The sequence below is a fragment of the Chelonoidis abingdonii genome, chromosome 24, assembly GCF_003597395.2.
Source record: "Chelonoidis abingdonii isolate Lonesome George chromosome 24, CheloAbing_2.0, whole genome shotgun sequence".
NCBI lineage: Eukaryota > Metazoa > Chordata > Testudines > Testudinidae > Chelonoidis > Chelonoidis abingdonii.
The window spans coordinates 20275770-20291150 of record NC_133792.1 but is presented as its reverse complement, the minus strand read 5'-3'; the positions used below and the strand labels follow the sequence as shown (position 1 = coordinate 20291150).

At 47.0% G+C, this 15381-nt stretch overlaps 1 protein-coding gene across 1 annotated transcript in view; it reads left to right on the top strand.

The window, feature by feature from the left end:
- Positions 1-4543: 4543 nt before the first annotated feature.
- Positions 4544-15381, top strand: part of GPSM1 (G protein signaling modulator 1) — a 157000-nt gene continuing 146162 nt past the window's right edge. The window contains exon 1 of the mRNA XM_032767558.2: positions 4544-4845. Coding sequence (XP_032623449.1) covers positions 4787-4845 — 59 coding nt within the window. The 5' untranslated portion in view covers positions 4544-4786. The remainder of the gene's footprint in view (positions 4846-15381) is intronic.

Genomic DNA, 15381 nt, shown 5'->3' with positions numbered 1-15381 from the left:
GATACTGCTCCTTATATGCACAAATCGCCAGTAGAGGCCACCAGCAACACATTTCATGGACAAAACAACAAGCTTACTTGCTAATTACAGAGACATCCTCTGATTGGAGTGAGTTCCTGCGTCCTTAGCATTCCTAGACAAGAAACTCATCAGATCCACATGAGATCTTTTAATTTGCCACCAGTCCACACGATTGGCAAAAACACAGTGATCAACGTCGTCATAATTTTGTGGTTATTGTAGAACTGGCTTTTCCTACAGAGCGCTGTTTTCACGATTCTTATATGAGTGCAAATATTTTTACCTCCAAAGAGTACCATTTCTATCCTTTTCTGGCAGTGACACTGTGCAATATAGCTCTTATTCAACATGGCAAGAAACACTACTATTGTGAGGGCTTGCTTCATAGTCTGATGTGATAGCGTTGGATAGGAATTTTTTTAAAAAATAGAAAGATTCCTGCAACCCTACCACTTTGTGTCATGATTCTGTTTGAGCTTGTAAGCCAAGCAAGATTGTGCTTGCATTTGCACTTAGATGGGAGACCTCCAAAAAAGTTCAAAATGAGCTAATGCTGCATTATGATGCAAGGAACACCAAGCCGTTGGAGGTGCTACCTATCAGGTGAGGTGTGTAAATTGCTGATGATTTGGATTCATTAAAGAGTCATGACTCTTTTTCATAAGTGGAGGTGCTGCTGAAAGGAGAATTAACCAAATTCCAAATGCTGCTTCAAGCTGGTGCATTCTCCATATTCGCATCCTCAAGCATTCAAAAATGAGTGAGACTCCAAAAAATCATGAGGTTTTTGTTTCCCTCACCCACCCAAAATGCTGTTCTTTGTCATTGCCTTCTGGTTTTTTGCCTTTAGGGTGTACTCAGGTCATGCTTTCAAGCTTTTCTTTGCAAACTCAATGGCTAGAAACTATTTTTTTTCTTTGTGGTAGCTGAGATTCTCACATGTTCACTTGACTCCAGGAGATGGGGATTAAAGAAAAACACCAAACATCATAAGCCTCATGTAAAATCACAAGAATATTCTTCTTCACACTGCATTCTTCTAATTCACTTCGTTTCTCAGATGCATGCATGGTGGTATGAAGTCATGTGATATAGAGGAATGTGCATAGGATTGGGAATCAGGAGGTCCTGAATTGTCATCCTGTTTCTCAGACTCGCTATGTGACTTTGGCTATGCCACAGCCACCCTCTCTGCCTCAGTTTCCCCATCTACAAAATGAAAATACCACCTCACTTGGCAACTCATGTGTTTATATTTACCCAATACAATGAATAGCATGTAAAAAGAATGATTGTGTGCTTTAAACAGCTGCCATGCTTCTCCCAAGTGGTGTGTGAAGGGATCTCTGTATTAATTTCATAGAGTGCCTTGGGGTTCTTTGGCATGAAAGGTGCTGTATGAATGCTCACTGCTTTGTTTTATTTTTTAAACTGACCCCTCTACCCCCCGGGATTTCTATTAAAGCGACTGACAGAGAGCTTTAGCCAGACAGCAGGTGTTCATGCCTTTACAGCATTCAGATTTTTATTTCAGGAGCTGGCCAAACTTAATGGCATGACAGTGTCCATTGTAGCAGCAATTATGCCTGCCCCTGTGTTCTTCAGGCCACTCTGTCTTCTTGACCTCTGGCCCATTACACAGAGGAATCTGTTGAACTGTATCTTACACTTGTTCACTCTAAAAGCAGCCCTTGTGTTATCGTCAGCAGCACAGAAAGTGAACGGAAGTGGAGGCAGATACTGGCCCCAACTTATTTCTGTCTCTCTCTTCACTGGCAAACTGTGATCCAGGCAAAACTTTTGCTAGGCAGAAATAAATAGTCATCACCACCACAGTGTCCCTAGTGCAATCGCATGTCCAGGTCTTCTCATTGCAGCTCCACCAGGGATCGCAATGGTGGGAGAATTAATGTTGATTGCCACTGACATTTCTATCACCACGTTGACTAACCAATTTCAGAGCAGGTCTAGCTAATAGGCTGGTTAAGAATCCAGTGACAGGTTTACACTAGTGCTTCTGCTATTGGTACCCAAGGATGGTAAAACTTGAGAGGCAACTGCATAGATAATGCCATAGATTGAGCAATGCAACAAGGGGATAACTTGCCATGATTACTGTCCACTGAAAAAATAAGGGAGTTCTGTCTCTGCAGCGAGATTAATAATTAAAAAAGGGAATTGTCTGTCAGTTGTAAAGAAGTGTTGCAAGAGAGAAGATGCACAGAAGCAGAGCTGGGTGAGTGCTGCAAACAGTTTCATGTAAATGTTAGCAATCCAGTAAATCCCTAATTCCCCGCTAGGCCTTTAGTACCTAGTCTGCAGGACCAGGCAGTGTCACTGGCATGTCTGCAGGCAGTCACAGAGGGCAAATGTTCTCATTTGCACGTGTAAGTATTTGTACAGAAAATGTTTACATGCTTGTCCAATTAGGGTTCAGAAACAATACCATGTGACTTATCTAATTGCAGCTAAGTGGCCAAGCTGGAGTGTTGGCTATGCATTGAATATTTGCGATGAGCATCTGTAATCAACAAAACCCACACCAAGCCACCTGAATAAATGTGATTAATGAATTAAAATCTGGTGCAAATTGCTCATGACTGCCCTGAAAGCAGAAAAAGCTGCTGTTTTGTCAGATGATAAATTATCCATTGCGGAATTATAGTTTTTAAAGCCAGAAGGGACCTTTAGGATCATATAATCTGACCTCCTGCATAGCACAAGCCATGGAATTTCACCTCATGACCTCCACATCAATAACTTGTGGGCGACCCATTTGCTCAGCTTGGTGAGGAATGCTATTCATCTGGCACCAAACCAAAACGGAAGTCAGGCTCCATCCTCCTCTCTCTTGCTCCCTACTCCGGCAATGTTCCTCTGCAGGGTGATGACTCCAGCTGCCCACAATCATTAAATGCCAACCAAGCACTGTGGGCCCCATGCGGCAATGCACCCTCCGTCTCTTGTGGGTAAGGGAGGGCTGCAGCCAGTGACATAAGCAGCTGTTTTTCATTCTTTGCACCAAAATTCTTCTGTAGAAGCGGGGTGGGGGGGGAGGGCGGAGGAGGAGGAGGGGGATCCCAAAAGCCCCGGGAGTCCCGACATCTCTTAGGGCCAGCCTGTGAAGTGCTTCTCCTACTGATGAAGGGCTGCTCACATGAAGAATCTCATTGGTTTCAGTGCAATCCTAAATAAGCACTGGCCGGTGTGATTAATCCCAGCTCTCCAGCCTGGCCCTGTGGGTGTATCTTTCCTCCTGGTTCAGTGCTCACTCCCTTTAATCAAGCGGAGTGGCGTGTACCCAGGACAATGCTGCTGCTGCTGAGGTTTTTGGCGTGATGGTTTCAGGTTTTGCTGCTGTGATTTATCAGCTGAATCAAGCCCATTGTTGGACTGTGGGGATTCGGGGTTGTTGGTTTTGTTTGGTTTTTAAAGCTCAATCAATTAGAGAGTGGAGTGAGAGGTTTCTGTGGTTCAGCCAGCGGGACATTGTTCAAGGTCTCTGAAGTTCCATGTTGCACTGAGCAGGATCTTTGCATACTCTAGAGAGGAATAAAACTGCTTCCCAAGAGTGCAAAAATGGTAACAAGCAGGACATGTCTCTGGAGTCCTTCTGCCCATGGAGTCCCCAATGTGAATGCGAGTGGAGAGAGCTGGTTGAATCTGCCACAATTTATATTTCTGATGGAGTTGCCACAGTTTAGGCCACGTACCTCTCGAGACGGCCTGGAGGATCTCAGACATGCTGAGCTCTGCACTAGACTAACTTAGGCTCTGCACTTGTACCCTGTGGAGGGGACGCTGGCTGGCCAGGCAGTGTGGGCCTGGCCTCCCGTAGAAGCACTGATGCAATGGATGCAGGAGTGGCCCAGATAGCTGAGCAAAGGCACCCGGCCTTTCTGTTGAATCTGTACAGATCTCTGGACACCTGATGGGTAACACCCTGAAATCCAGTGCTTGACAATAAATAGCAAAGGCACAAACAATCACAAGGTGGCGGCAGGTAATCACCTGCTACAGGCCAGACTGTGATGCCCCTCATTCTGCTGGATCCCTTGCTCCTGGGAGACTGCTGTTCCTTATTCCTGGAGTATTCAAATCAAGAGCCTGCTCAAGGCACAGGGTGCTGCTCAGCAGGAGTAAGGGTGCCCAGTTCATGGCCTTCATTCGAAGGGGAAGTGCCCGATGAATGAGTGCTCATTTCCCCATGTCAGAGCCCAGACTCAGTGAGGGCAGGGCCTGCTGGAAAGAGCAGCTTTCCTTAAAGCTCCCTTCCCAGATCCACTCTCAGCATTTCAGCTTTTCTCCTGGATGACCCAGGATTTTTCCTCTGATCACCCGTCCTCAGCCCAAACAGCTGGAGCACTGCCCTTCCAGCCCTCAGCCTGCTGCCAGCAAACTGTTGAATTCAGTGCTTGGGGGAGAGGGGCAGCCCAGCTGCACACACACATGGAGAGGAGAGAACTGCCAGAAGCAGGGGCTGAAATCAAGAGTTTGGGGGGAGGGGGGATAAAGTCCCTTTAAGCCCCTTGACTTGTGAGCTCTGGCTGACATCACCAGGCAGGGGAGGGGCGAGCCTGATGGTTATTGTTACTATACATCACTTCCTAGCTGCTGCCATCTCACAGTTACATCGCACAGCAGCCGCTATAGGTGCAAAGTGGATCTCGCGCTCTGTGAGTGTTTGGCGTTTCCTGCTGCTGTTGCTCCACAAATTCTCCTTGGGGAGCCGGGGGAAGGGAGTCAGGCTGGAGCTGCCTTTTTCATGGCTTTTCTTCCCCACGATGAGCTCCAGAGTTCTGCCACCACGAGACTCTACACGAGGTACGAGGGCTTTATTTGCAGATGTTAACGCGCCCCCCTGCCGGGGCTGGAGCCAAGGCTGGCCAGGGAGCCGAGAGACGGTCTCCAGGCTCCCGGGTTGCTGCATTAGAGCGCTGGCTGCGAGCCGGGGCACAGCAAAAGTTCTCCGGCTTTAGCGAGCCGCCTTGCTGCGAGGGTTTAATACGCCGGTTCAGCAGCCAGCCCCCGGCTTTGCGCTTCCCCGGACCGGACAGGAGCGAGAGAGACAATGGAGCAGCAGCCGGCTAATCGCTGCTCGCTTCGGTGCAGCTGTGCACGCCCGGGCTGGCTCAGTCGCCCCTTGTCCGTAGCCCGGCTGTCGGCGGCAACGTGTTTCGTGGAGACTCTCTCGCCCTCGGTTTCCAGCGGGCCGGGGAGGCTTCGCAGCCCGGCCAGGAGCTCTGCTCCAAAGCGAAACCCAGAGGTCAGCTGGGTGCACACGCGAGTGCAGTTAGCGGGTTTTACCGGGTTTCTCTTCCGAGCGCGTCTTCCGCCTGCGTCCTGGGGTGCAAACCCTCAAAAACGGAGCCGGCTGTCAGCAAACGCTGCTCTGATCTCCCCGGCTCTGGCGCAGACGGGCTTGAAGGGTGAAGCATCCCCGCCCTGGCACTGGTTTATTTAGCCCCAGTCCACACGCCCACCCAGGGGGTTTGAACCAGAGACCTTTACGGCTAAAAGCAGCAGGTTCCCGCTACTGCAGCTGGCCGGAGAATGGCGGGTTCCTTACACGGTAACTTTAGAGGTTTTTAATTCCTTACTATGGAACAAGCCTCTGCTGTGTCTGATTCAGCCTGATCTGGGATGGCCAGCACTGCTCAGACTGGAGCAGAGCAGGTATTTGAATTTCTCTATCCCAGACCCCTAACCTCAGAGCTAAAGAGTCCCTCTTGAAAACCTTGTTGAAACCAACATGTTTCAGCTGTGTGACAAAAATGTTTAGTTTAAAAAAATGTTCTCACCAGATGTAGCCTCTACCGCCTGGAACTGAAGGAACAGCTCCATCAGCCAGCAGCTGTAGTGGATTCTTAACCTCTTGACAAGGGAGGGACAGAGGCCCACAAGTGTGGTTTACCAATGCATCTGAGAGGGGAATCATGTGAAACAATGGTATGATGCTTGATTCTGCATAAACTAGTGCTGCTTTATAAAACATGGAGCAAGGTAGGCCCTGCTCTGAGTAGCTTACAGTCTGTTTCAGGTGAAAAAGTATAGGCAGGAGGCCTGCAATTCATAACATGCACTGAGGATTCTGGGTGCAAAGATAAGTGGAGGAGGGCTGGTTAGAAATGGGTTTTCCGGAGTGTTTTGTAAGAGGAGAGGAAGTGCTGGTGTGTGGGAAGTGAGAGGCTGTTACTCTCATGGGGGCACAGAAAGTGTAGCAGGAGAGAAAATACTGTACTCTGGTAGTAGAGAGAAGCTATGCTATGGTTGTAATTAACATATAGGGGATTCTTTACTGAAGCTGCTGGCCACACAGACCTGTAGTTCTCCTTGGTTCTCTGGCTCCTAGAGTGACTAACTGTTTTACTTAGCATCATGCTAAGATTTTGCCTGGACCAAGCAGTCTGGGTGGGAGAGTTGATTACATTACACATTCAGAGCAGAGGCAGGTTTTGCCCAAACCCCAGTCTCAAAGCAAAAAATGGATGCCACACGCATAAAAGTAGAGAATGTTTTCATGAACCACATGCAAATGGAAGTGGCTGTGTTTTCCGAGCTCTGGTCCTGCCTGTTACTTGAACAAATCGCAGAAGTCTAGCGAGCTGGAGAAAGTTTGTGACCTTAAGATATTTCTGTGTTGCTATCAATATTATCTGCATTTCCATTTCTGTCCAGCAATGGAACACAGTCTCTGCAATACCTGGAACTTTAAAAAAAAAAATTCCTTCTAATCATACACAATATGGTGGATTTTCCATTGGCCCCTCTTGGATACACGCTTTACACAGTAATTCAGTCCAGCAACTAAAGGGTTATTTGTCTGAGTCTATTGAATATGAGTTGAATAGAACACCAGGTGCTTGTTTAGGGTTCTCCCCTGCCCCCCATTGGCCACCAGCTACTGGTAACAGCCAAAAGAGCAGGGGTGGCCAACCTGAGCCTGAGAAGGAGCCACAATTTACCAGTGTACGTTGCCAAAGAGCCACAGTAATACATCAGCAGCCCCTCTCCATCAGCTCCCAGCGCCTCCCTCTCTCTCCTCTCACCTCCCAATCAGCTGTTTGGTGGTGTGTGTTTCGTGGTGTGCAGGAGGCTCTGGGCGGGGGGACGAGCGAGGTCACAGCAGGCTCAGGGGAGGGGTGGAGTGGTGGCAGGGCCTGTGGCAGAGCCAGAGGTTGAGCAGTGAGCACCCCTGGCACATTGCAAAGTTGGCACCTGTAGCTCCAGCCCTGGAGTTGGTGTCTATACAAGGAGCTGCATATTAACTTCTGAAGAGCCGCATGTGGCTCCGGAGCCACCGGTTGGCCACTCCTGCAAAAGAGAATGCACTGCTGCAACTAATGGTTTAGCCTACATCTGTTTTATGCTGGGGTTGTGGAAATGTATGCTACCTTCTAAGCAGGTAGAGTCAGTCTCTCTTACTTTTTGCAAACCTTTTGGTTTAAATAAACTTTAACCATTTTTGTGATGGAATCCAAGTGGGCATTTTGCGACTCTTTAATACATGCCCACTCCTGCATGGTTTCCAGAACTGCATGCAGTGCTGCACAACTGCTCATTCAGGGAGGGATAGGAGAGGTGGGTACCCACCTCTTACAGGTTGATTCATCTAGACCGCTCTCAGGAAAGAGGTGAGCTGCTAAAATCCACAGCAAATGAAATTTGGCCACTTCAGCTGAGTTTTTGGAGTTGCTTGAACTCAGATTATGAGGGCTATGAAATTCTCACAAACCATGACTGCTGTGACTGAATGTCATACTCCTCCCCCTGCTGGGAGAATACTCCACGCTGCAGCCTTGAGACTGTCCTTTTGCGCCTGGCATACATGCTTTGTGCACCCAAAACTCCCACTGGCTTCCAGGGGAGTCTCATATGCTGTGGAATGCAGTCGCTCCTTTTGTGTTCCAAGCTCAGTGAGAGTGGCTGGGACAGTCACCTTAAACACTGTGCAGGAGTTTGTACAAGGACTGAAAGTGACCAGGCATCTTGGATTATGATTTGTGGTGGTTACTGTGGATCAGACTCCTCCTTGGAGGGGTGTTCTCTGAAACTCAAAATGTTAAAGGCTTTCTCCTTTAACAGGCCATTCTGCAGACTGATGAGGCTGTGTGGGAGAGAGGTCAGCATGTTCTTGGGAAAGCAGAACAACACTAAATTCACATCACGGGCAAGTTATCAATCCTACAAGGAGAGGACATTAGCTAATAGTGCATTCAGATCAGAAACGAACAAAGCTGGCACAAAGGCTTGGATAAAAGACCGTCCTCCCCGGTGCTGCTTGTTTGAAAAGACTCAAACAGACCCCAAAGCATTTAGAAATGTTCCTAATTTCCCCTGAGCATGGGATGAACAGCCTCTAGCATCCAGCTCATTAGGTCAGGTAAATGCTGGATTGACACTATCTGTAGGGGTGGGGGGCAATTTATTATATCAGAGTCCCTCAAAGCATCCTGGTTTTTCCTCTTAATGAAGGGGCCCTATTATGATAGACTCATGGGCTGCATTTTGCGAAAGCCAGTAGAAGCTGAGGTACCTCAGCACTGGCACAGTCGGGCCATATGAAGCCTGTGTTTGGAAAGTGTTTGAACAGAGCAGAGGGAAAGGGAGCCAGTGTTATGGATTAACTAATCCACTGGGGGAAAGGTCTGTGATCCCCAAGTACAGCACGGAGAACCTGAGCTCCCCTCCCTGTGCTGTCATGGACTCACTCTGTGACCCTTGTGCAAGTCACAGTTCTTCTGTGCCTCAGTTTCCCCACTGGTAAATGAGACTAATGAAACCTACCTCAGAGGTGGCATGCAGCTTGATTAGAGGCTGCGCTCCTTGCTTAGATACATTGCTCAGGTCGGACTCTGGCTGGCTGCAGTAGAAAACATGGCACTATGGCCCTGCAGGAGTGTTGATGCAGATTGCCTTTTCTGTGCAGCACTGCCCTTCTGAAGAGACCATGTGTAATCATTCACCTTTGTACTGCGAGTCATGATAATGATCGATGGTGTGGGCCTGGCTTCTTGCTCCAGAAATCTGAGCAAAGCTGCAGTCTGAAATGGGAGAGGGGTGTGGTGAGCGAGGCCAGGGCTATTCTATTCGTCCCTGCTTTAGAAACGGGCGTCTCTGCTCAGAACAGTTCCCCTTGAAGTGCTTTACACCAGATCCTGGCCACTCTCCCATGCTAAAAAAGGGCACCAGGGCACAATCCCCCAACGCTCATACATACCTTGCATGGGACTGCCAGAGTCCTGGAGCTGTGCTTTTTTAGGGCGCTTCTGTAGCCATCTGGTGAGTGGGTGTTAGTTTCCCCTCAGGGCTCAGTCCATAGTGGATAAAGTCTGTTACAGCCCGCACCTGTATAGTTCTGGAGGTCCCAGGGTCAGTCCCTGGTGTGTCTGCCAGAAAGGCATCCAACACGTTTGCACCAACTTCTAAATTGCTCCCTTCTGCACTGCTCTAGTCCTATAACTGCAGAGAATCTGGGGTCTAGGATTCAGATCCCAAACCAGCCCACTGAGTGCCCTGAAAAGTTTTGTGGTTTTCTTCTTTTTGAATAAAAGCCCAAGTTGGGCAGAAGAACCATATAACAGTCTGTCCATCACCTGAGAGATATTCCCTTGGGAAGAGCCTATATCCATATTGCTGCTTTTTTTTTTTAATAGCTCCCAGAGCTCGCAACGCTCCATGAAACATTCAGATCTTTTTTTGGACACACAGCATTCAGAGAAGCAAGCCTCCAAAGCATTCAAAGAAATGGCTGTGTATTATTTAGGGCGTGTGGTGGTGTGTTTTGTGAAGTGAAGGTGATATATAATTGGGAGCAAAAGGAAATACTTTCGCCTGTGTGATAAGATTGCTATCTTTTGAAATAAAATGTAGTAACCACCTCGTGAATGCAGAATGGTCATCTCCTTTCCCTTTTCTGTTCAGTCACTGGCTTTTCAGCTGCAATTACTCACCGAGGTGAAAATTAGCAGGTGGCTTTTGTTCCATGGACAGCTTAGGAACTGGACTGAAATCCACCGACCCGTATCAACCCAAACTGTAACTGAATAGACAACATAGCAATGAAAAGCTTCATATCTCGCTGCAAATCCTCTGAGCCATCTATGAGAGGTTTCTGATTGTTAGTGGTAGGAGAAACGTCACTGAAGCTTTCTCAAGCAAATACCAGAGATAAAAAGAACATGACTGGATTGTTCTGTCTAACTGGAAAGGAGTTCAGGTGAAATGCATCCTTTGAAATTGCACATGTAGACTAAATGGCTGGAATCACTGTACGAAACCGAGGTGTTTAGAGTGGTAACATTGGGAAGGAAAAACTCTCCTGTTGCATAATTAATTTTGATGCAGGTCCCAAACAGTTGGCCAGGCACAAGTTTCCAGGGTGGATACTGATTCGATTGGTATACTGCAAGAAGGCAGGCACCTTTATTTGGTAGGACAGGCAAATAGATGGAATTGGTGCAGCGAGTTATATATGTGGAGTGGCAGGCATTTGCTGCAAGGTTAATTGACTGCACCACAATGATTCAGACAACAAATGAGTTTTATTTTGCTCTATTGACTGTCTCCCCTGCGCTCTGTTCACCTCGCCTCTGCTGGGACAACTTCTGCAATTCCGAACAGCTACTCTCCTTTCCACCAATGTTTCCTCCTTCTCCCCAGATGTGTGTTTCTACTGCCAAACTCCCCCCCTTCATGCATGGCAGGCTGAAGGACATTCAGTGCTAGATCTCTGGCAGGTTTGTGTCTGGTATGCTGTAGACCATTGAAAACCCGACAATGCCCCTCTTTTGTGATACAAGGCCTTTGTTTTTAGCCTTGATATATCAGACCTTTAAACTGCTACATTATTACATTTGGAAAAGCCATTTTAGATCATTTTTAGAAGTCGCTAAAATATTCTTAGCTATAGTTTTTCTGCCCCCACCTACGGCCTGTGCGGTTGAACTCATGGCACCAAGACAGCCTGGCTTGGCAGGAAAAAGGGTCTGAAAAATCACACACACAAACATTTATCAAATGTCTGTGCTGCGTTAACAAGGGCTCTAGGCAAAACACAGGATTACTTGGTGTGGAGTAATGGTTTTGTTGACATCTGTTCGGCTTGCAGAACTTGTGTGTAGTTTTAGCATTCACGAGTAATGTGGTCATCCCAGACTGAAGCCAACAGAACATTCACTCCCCCACAGTAGCAGGCATTCTGCGAGCAGCTGGATGGTTTTGTGGCTAAGGCACTGGACTGGAACTCAGGAGATGTAGGTTAGTTTCCTGGCTTTGCTACAGACTTCCTGTGTAATCTTGGGCAAGTCACTGTATTTCAGATTTCACCATATTTAAAAGGGGGATGATGTTGAAGATCCATCTTTTCTCTCAGCCTTTGTCTCTCTTGTCTATTTAGAGTGTAATTTTGTTGGGGCTGGGTACACTTCTTACTATGTATATGTACAGCCCCTGGCACAATGGGGTTCTGCGCTTAGCTTTGGGGTCCCGTTGCTACTGTAATACAAATGATAAATGTATTGCCCTAAACGCACAGGCATGCATATGTGTATATAGGTCATCAGAACACTTTATATTAGTGTTCCAATCAAGATGCTCTATCAGTATTCCCCATGCCAGTTTAGCTGACTGACAGTTAACTAACAGAGCTTATGCCAGACATTGTGCATGTTATGTCATGTTCCCACAAGCAATAGCAATCCCTGCATTTTTTGCCTTAAAATATTTCATATTGTAGAGCAGATATGATAAATGGATGGAACAGAAGTGGCACTTTAGAGTGGGTGGCAGGCTTAGGAGTTATGCAATTCTCTCTGCCCTTTCTATCAACTCACGTCAAACCAACCTGAGAGCTTCTTTGCCAGGGTAACAAGCCTTGTGGATGGGTGGAAGCAGTTGATGTGGTATAGCTCGACTTTAGTAAGGCTTTTGATACTGTCTCGCATGAGCTTCTCAAACAAACTAGGGAAATGCAACCTAGGTGGAGCTACTATAAGGTGGGCGCAAAACTGGTTGGAAAATCGTTCCCAGAGAGTCATTATCAGTGGTTCACAGTCATGCTGAAAGGACATAATGAGTGGGATCCTGCAGGGATCGGTTCTGGGTCCGGTTCTGTTCAATATCTTCATCAATGGTTTAGATAATGGTACAGAGAATACACTTAAAGTTTGCAGAGGATACCAAGCTGGGAGGAGTTGCAAGTGCTTTGGAGGACAGGATTAAAATTCAAAATGATCTGGACAAACTGGAGAAATGACTGAAGTAAATAGGATGAAATTCAATAAGGACAAATGCAAAGTGTATTCTCTAGGAAGGAACAATCAGTTGCACACATACAAAATGGGAAATGACTGCCTAGGAAGGAGTACTGCGGAAAGGGATCTGGGGGTCATAGTGGATCACAAGCTAAATATGAGTCAACAGTGTAACACTGTTGCAAAAAAAAGCAAACATCATTCTGGGATGTATTAGCAGGAGTATTGTAAGCAAGACACGAGAATTCTTCTTCCGCTCTACTCTGCACTGATTAGGCTCAACTGGAGTATTGTGTCCAGTTCTGGGCGCCACATTTCAGGAAAGATGTGGACAAATTGGAGAAAGTCCAGAGAAGAGCAACAAAAATGATTAAAGGTCTAGAAAACATGACCTATGAGGAAAGATTGAAAAAATTGGGTTTGTTTAGTCTGGAGAAGAGAAGACTGAGAGGGACATAAAGTTTTCAAGTACATAAAAGGTTGTTACAAGAGAGGAGGGGAGAAAATTGTTCTTCTTAACCTCTGAGGACAGGACAAGAAACAATGGGCTTAAATTGCAGCAAGGGCAGTTTAGGTTGGACATTAGGAAAAACTTCCTAACTGTCAGGGTGGTTAAGCACTGGAATAAATTGCCTAGGGAGGTGGTGGAATCTCCATCATTGGGGACTTTTAAGAGCAGGTTGGACAAACACCCATTAGGGATGGTCTAGATAATGCTTAGCCCTGCCATGAGTGCAGGGGACTGGACTAGATGACCTCTCGAGGTCTCTTCCAGTTCTATGATTCTGTGATTCTAAGTCAAATAAGTTTAATTGACTTTGAGGCTTGGGAGCATCCCCCTAAAGTCAGTTCACGGAGAGATGAATGTTGACACTTTAATTGGCCATCCCTGAGCCTTATTGGACAGGGAGACCTGGGCTTGGAAAAGACGGCGTTTGCCTGACCCCTTCCTCTGCTGCACAGCATGGGTCAGTCATGCCTTGCACGTGATGGTCTTGAGTTCCATCACCTGCTATGTGAAGGGCTTTTGCCAGGAGGTTCACTGCTGTGCTGCCACCTCGCCGTAGTTCCTTTCTGCCTTCCCCTGGGAAGGGACCTGAAGAATCACGCCCATAGTCAGCAAAGGAGAAGTCAGGGGGCACTGACAGGTCCCCAGGTGAGGAGATCATTGGCAGCCACGTTGGGATTGATTTGGGTGCTGAGAAAATGGTTGGCTGGACGGTAGGAATGTTGTCTTCACAGGAAATGTTTGTTTTAAAAAACCTGGGCTGTCTGGGTGGCGAGGAGGAGCCTTTTACTGCTAGATTGCTGGTTCAAATCCAGCTGGGGTCAGCAATACCCAAAAGACATTACCTTTAGGCTGAGACCATGCTGTGTAGGCAGCCAGTCTCCCAGTGCAGCGGTTTCAAACTGGGGGAGGGCGAAATGTATTCTGAGCTTTAGAGGGGAAATACTGTGCACATTTTACCCACAGCAATGAATACCTAGCACCACTGATTCCTCTAGACATATCGGGTCCTCAGATGACACTGTGCATTTGGCTCTGGATGGTGCTGTGCATTTTGATGGATTTGTGTTAAGCTTGAATAGTATTATACAAAGCCGTTGGTATCTGTATGTCAAGCCGTTGGCTACGATGCGGTGTGCACATTTAATTGTAAGCATTGACCACAATTACAGTTTTGCTTGTGCTCTTTATTACAATGGATCGTTGGCCGTGTTTTAGTGAGAGTTGCAGGTTTTGTTTTGTTTTATTGGTATATGTACTTGTGTGGTGAGGCAGAGACGTAAATTGCTACAGACACAGAGAAGTGGGGCGCAGGTCAAATAAGTCTGAGAACCACTGTCCTAGCAGACAGGTGCTGGTGAGAGCCTTGGTGCTGATTGGTATTCTCTTTAGCAATATTCATGCACTTCATCTGCCCTTGGTACTTTTGCTATATGGAATTAATTTCTGCAGTTGTCCTGGGTGATGTAACCAGTTAGGGGTTGGCTTAATTTTATTTTAGAAAGGGAATTAGATAGCGTGCGTCTATTACAGCCACAGGATGAAAAGCCATTATCAGGGCTGGGAAATTGATTTGCTGCAGAAGAGACATCTGAAAATTCCTTTACGAACATTAACCCCCACCCCCACGCCTCCATGTGAGGCTTAAGAATGCAGATGCTACATGACAAATAGCAGAGCCTACTGCCATTGTGGGTGCATTAGAAATACCTGGGTAAGATGGATAGAAATGGCCTGTGTCAGTTTAATTTGAATTCTTATCCTTAGTAGAGTAGCAATGAAAATGTTCCAGTATTTGGATTTATGCCAGCACTTTAAAATAAAAAGCTGGGGGTTGCCTTCCTTGGCATGCGTCTCCAGCAGGAGCAAAACCCGATTTGGCTGCAGGAAGGTCGAAGATCAGATGTGTTGGCATAAGGCTGGAGAACCAGCTTCTGTCCCCTCAGAATGAAAACTGGTACAATGTGCTGTATAGCTGGGAAAAGCTCTTTATGGACTGCAGCTAACGGAAAGATATTAATCTTCTAAGGAGCTCAGCAGGATGGAAGATCTTGCCTGGATTCAAAAGAATATCACTCACCTGTGCATTAAAGTGTGATCTCTCCAGCTGTGATTTATATGGAAACTTCAATGCTGTAAGTGTTCAGTTCCCTGCCATTCTTTGGCCAGAATTAGGGATTTTGTGCATACAAATTCCATGTTCCTGACGGAGCTCCTGGGCAGGTAAAGGCTGGCCAGCGAGGTCAGCCTCGACAGGGCAGAATTCAGCTTGGGTAAGTGGTCACAGAGGTTGGATTCTTTTCTCTCTTCCCCTCCTCTTCCCCCTGTAAAATCTGTTCCCTACTGGGGTGAAGGAAAGACTTGACACCAGCTTGCAGGGTAACTGAGGAGGCGAAAAGCTGCTTTTACCAAGCTCACCTCTCTTCTTTATTCTCCAAAAATACACATGCGCAATTGCACAGTACAAATCATTGTTTTCTACAAAAATCTTCCATCATGAGCTTAGTAGCATAGCAAGTTACAAAAACACCTGCCAGCTGCAGACGCGGCAGTCCGGTGGGAAAGTGCAGGGGAGGATGGAGGAAGGCCAAGTCCCTG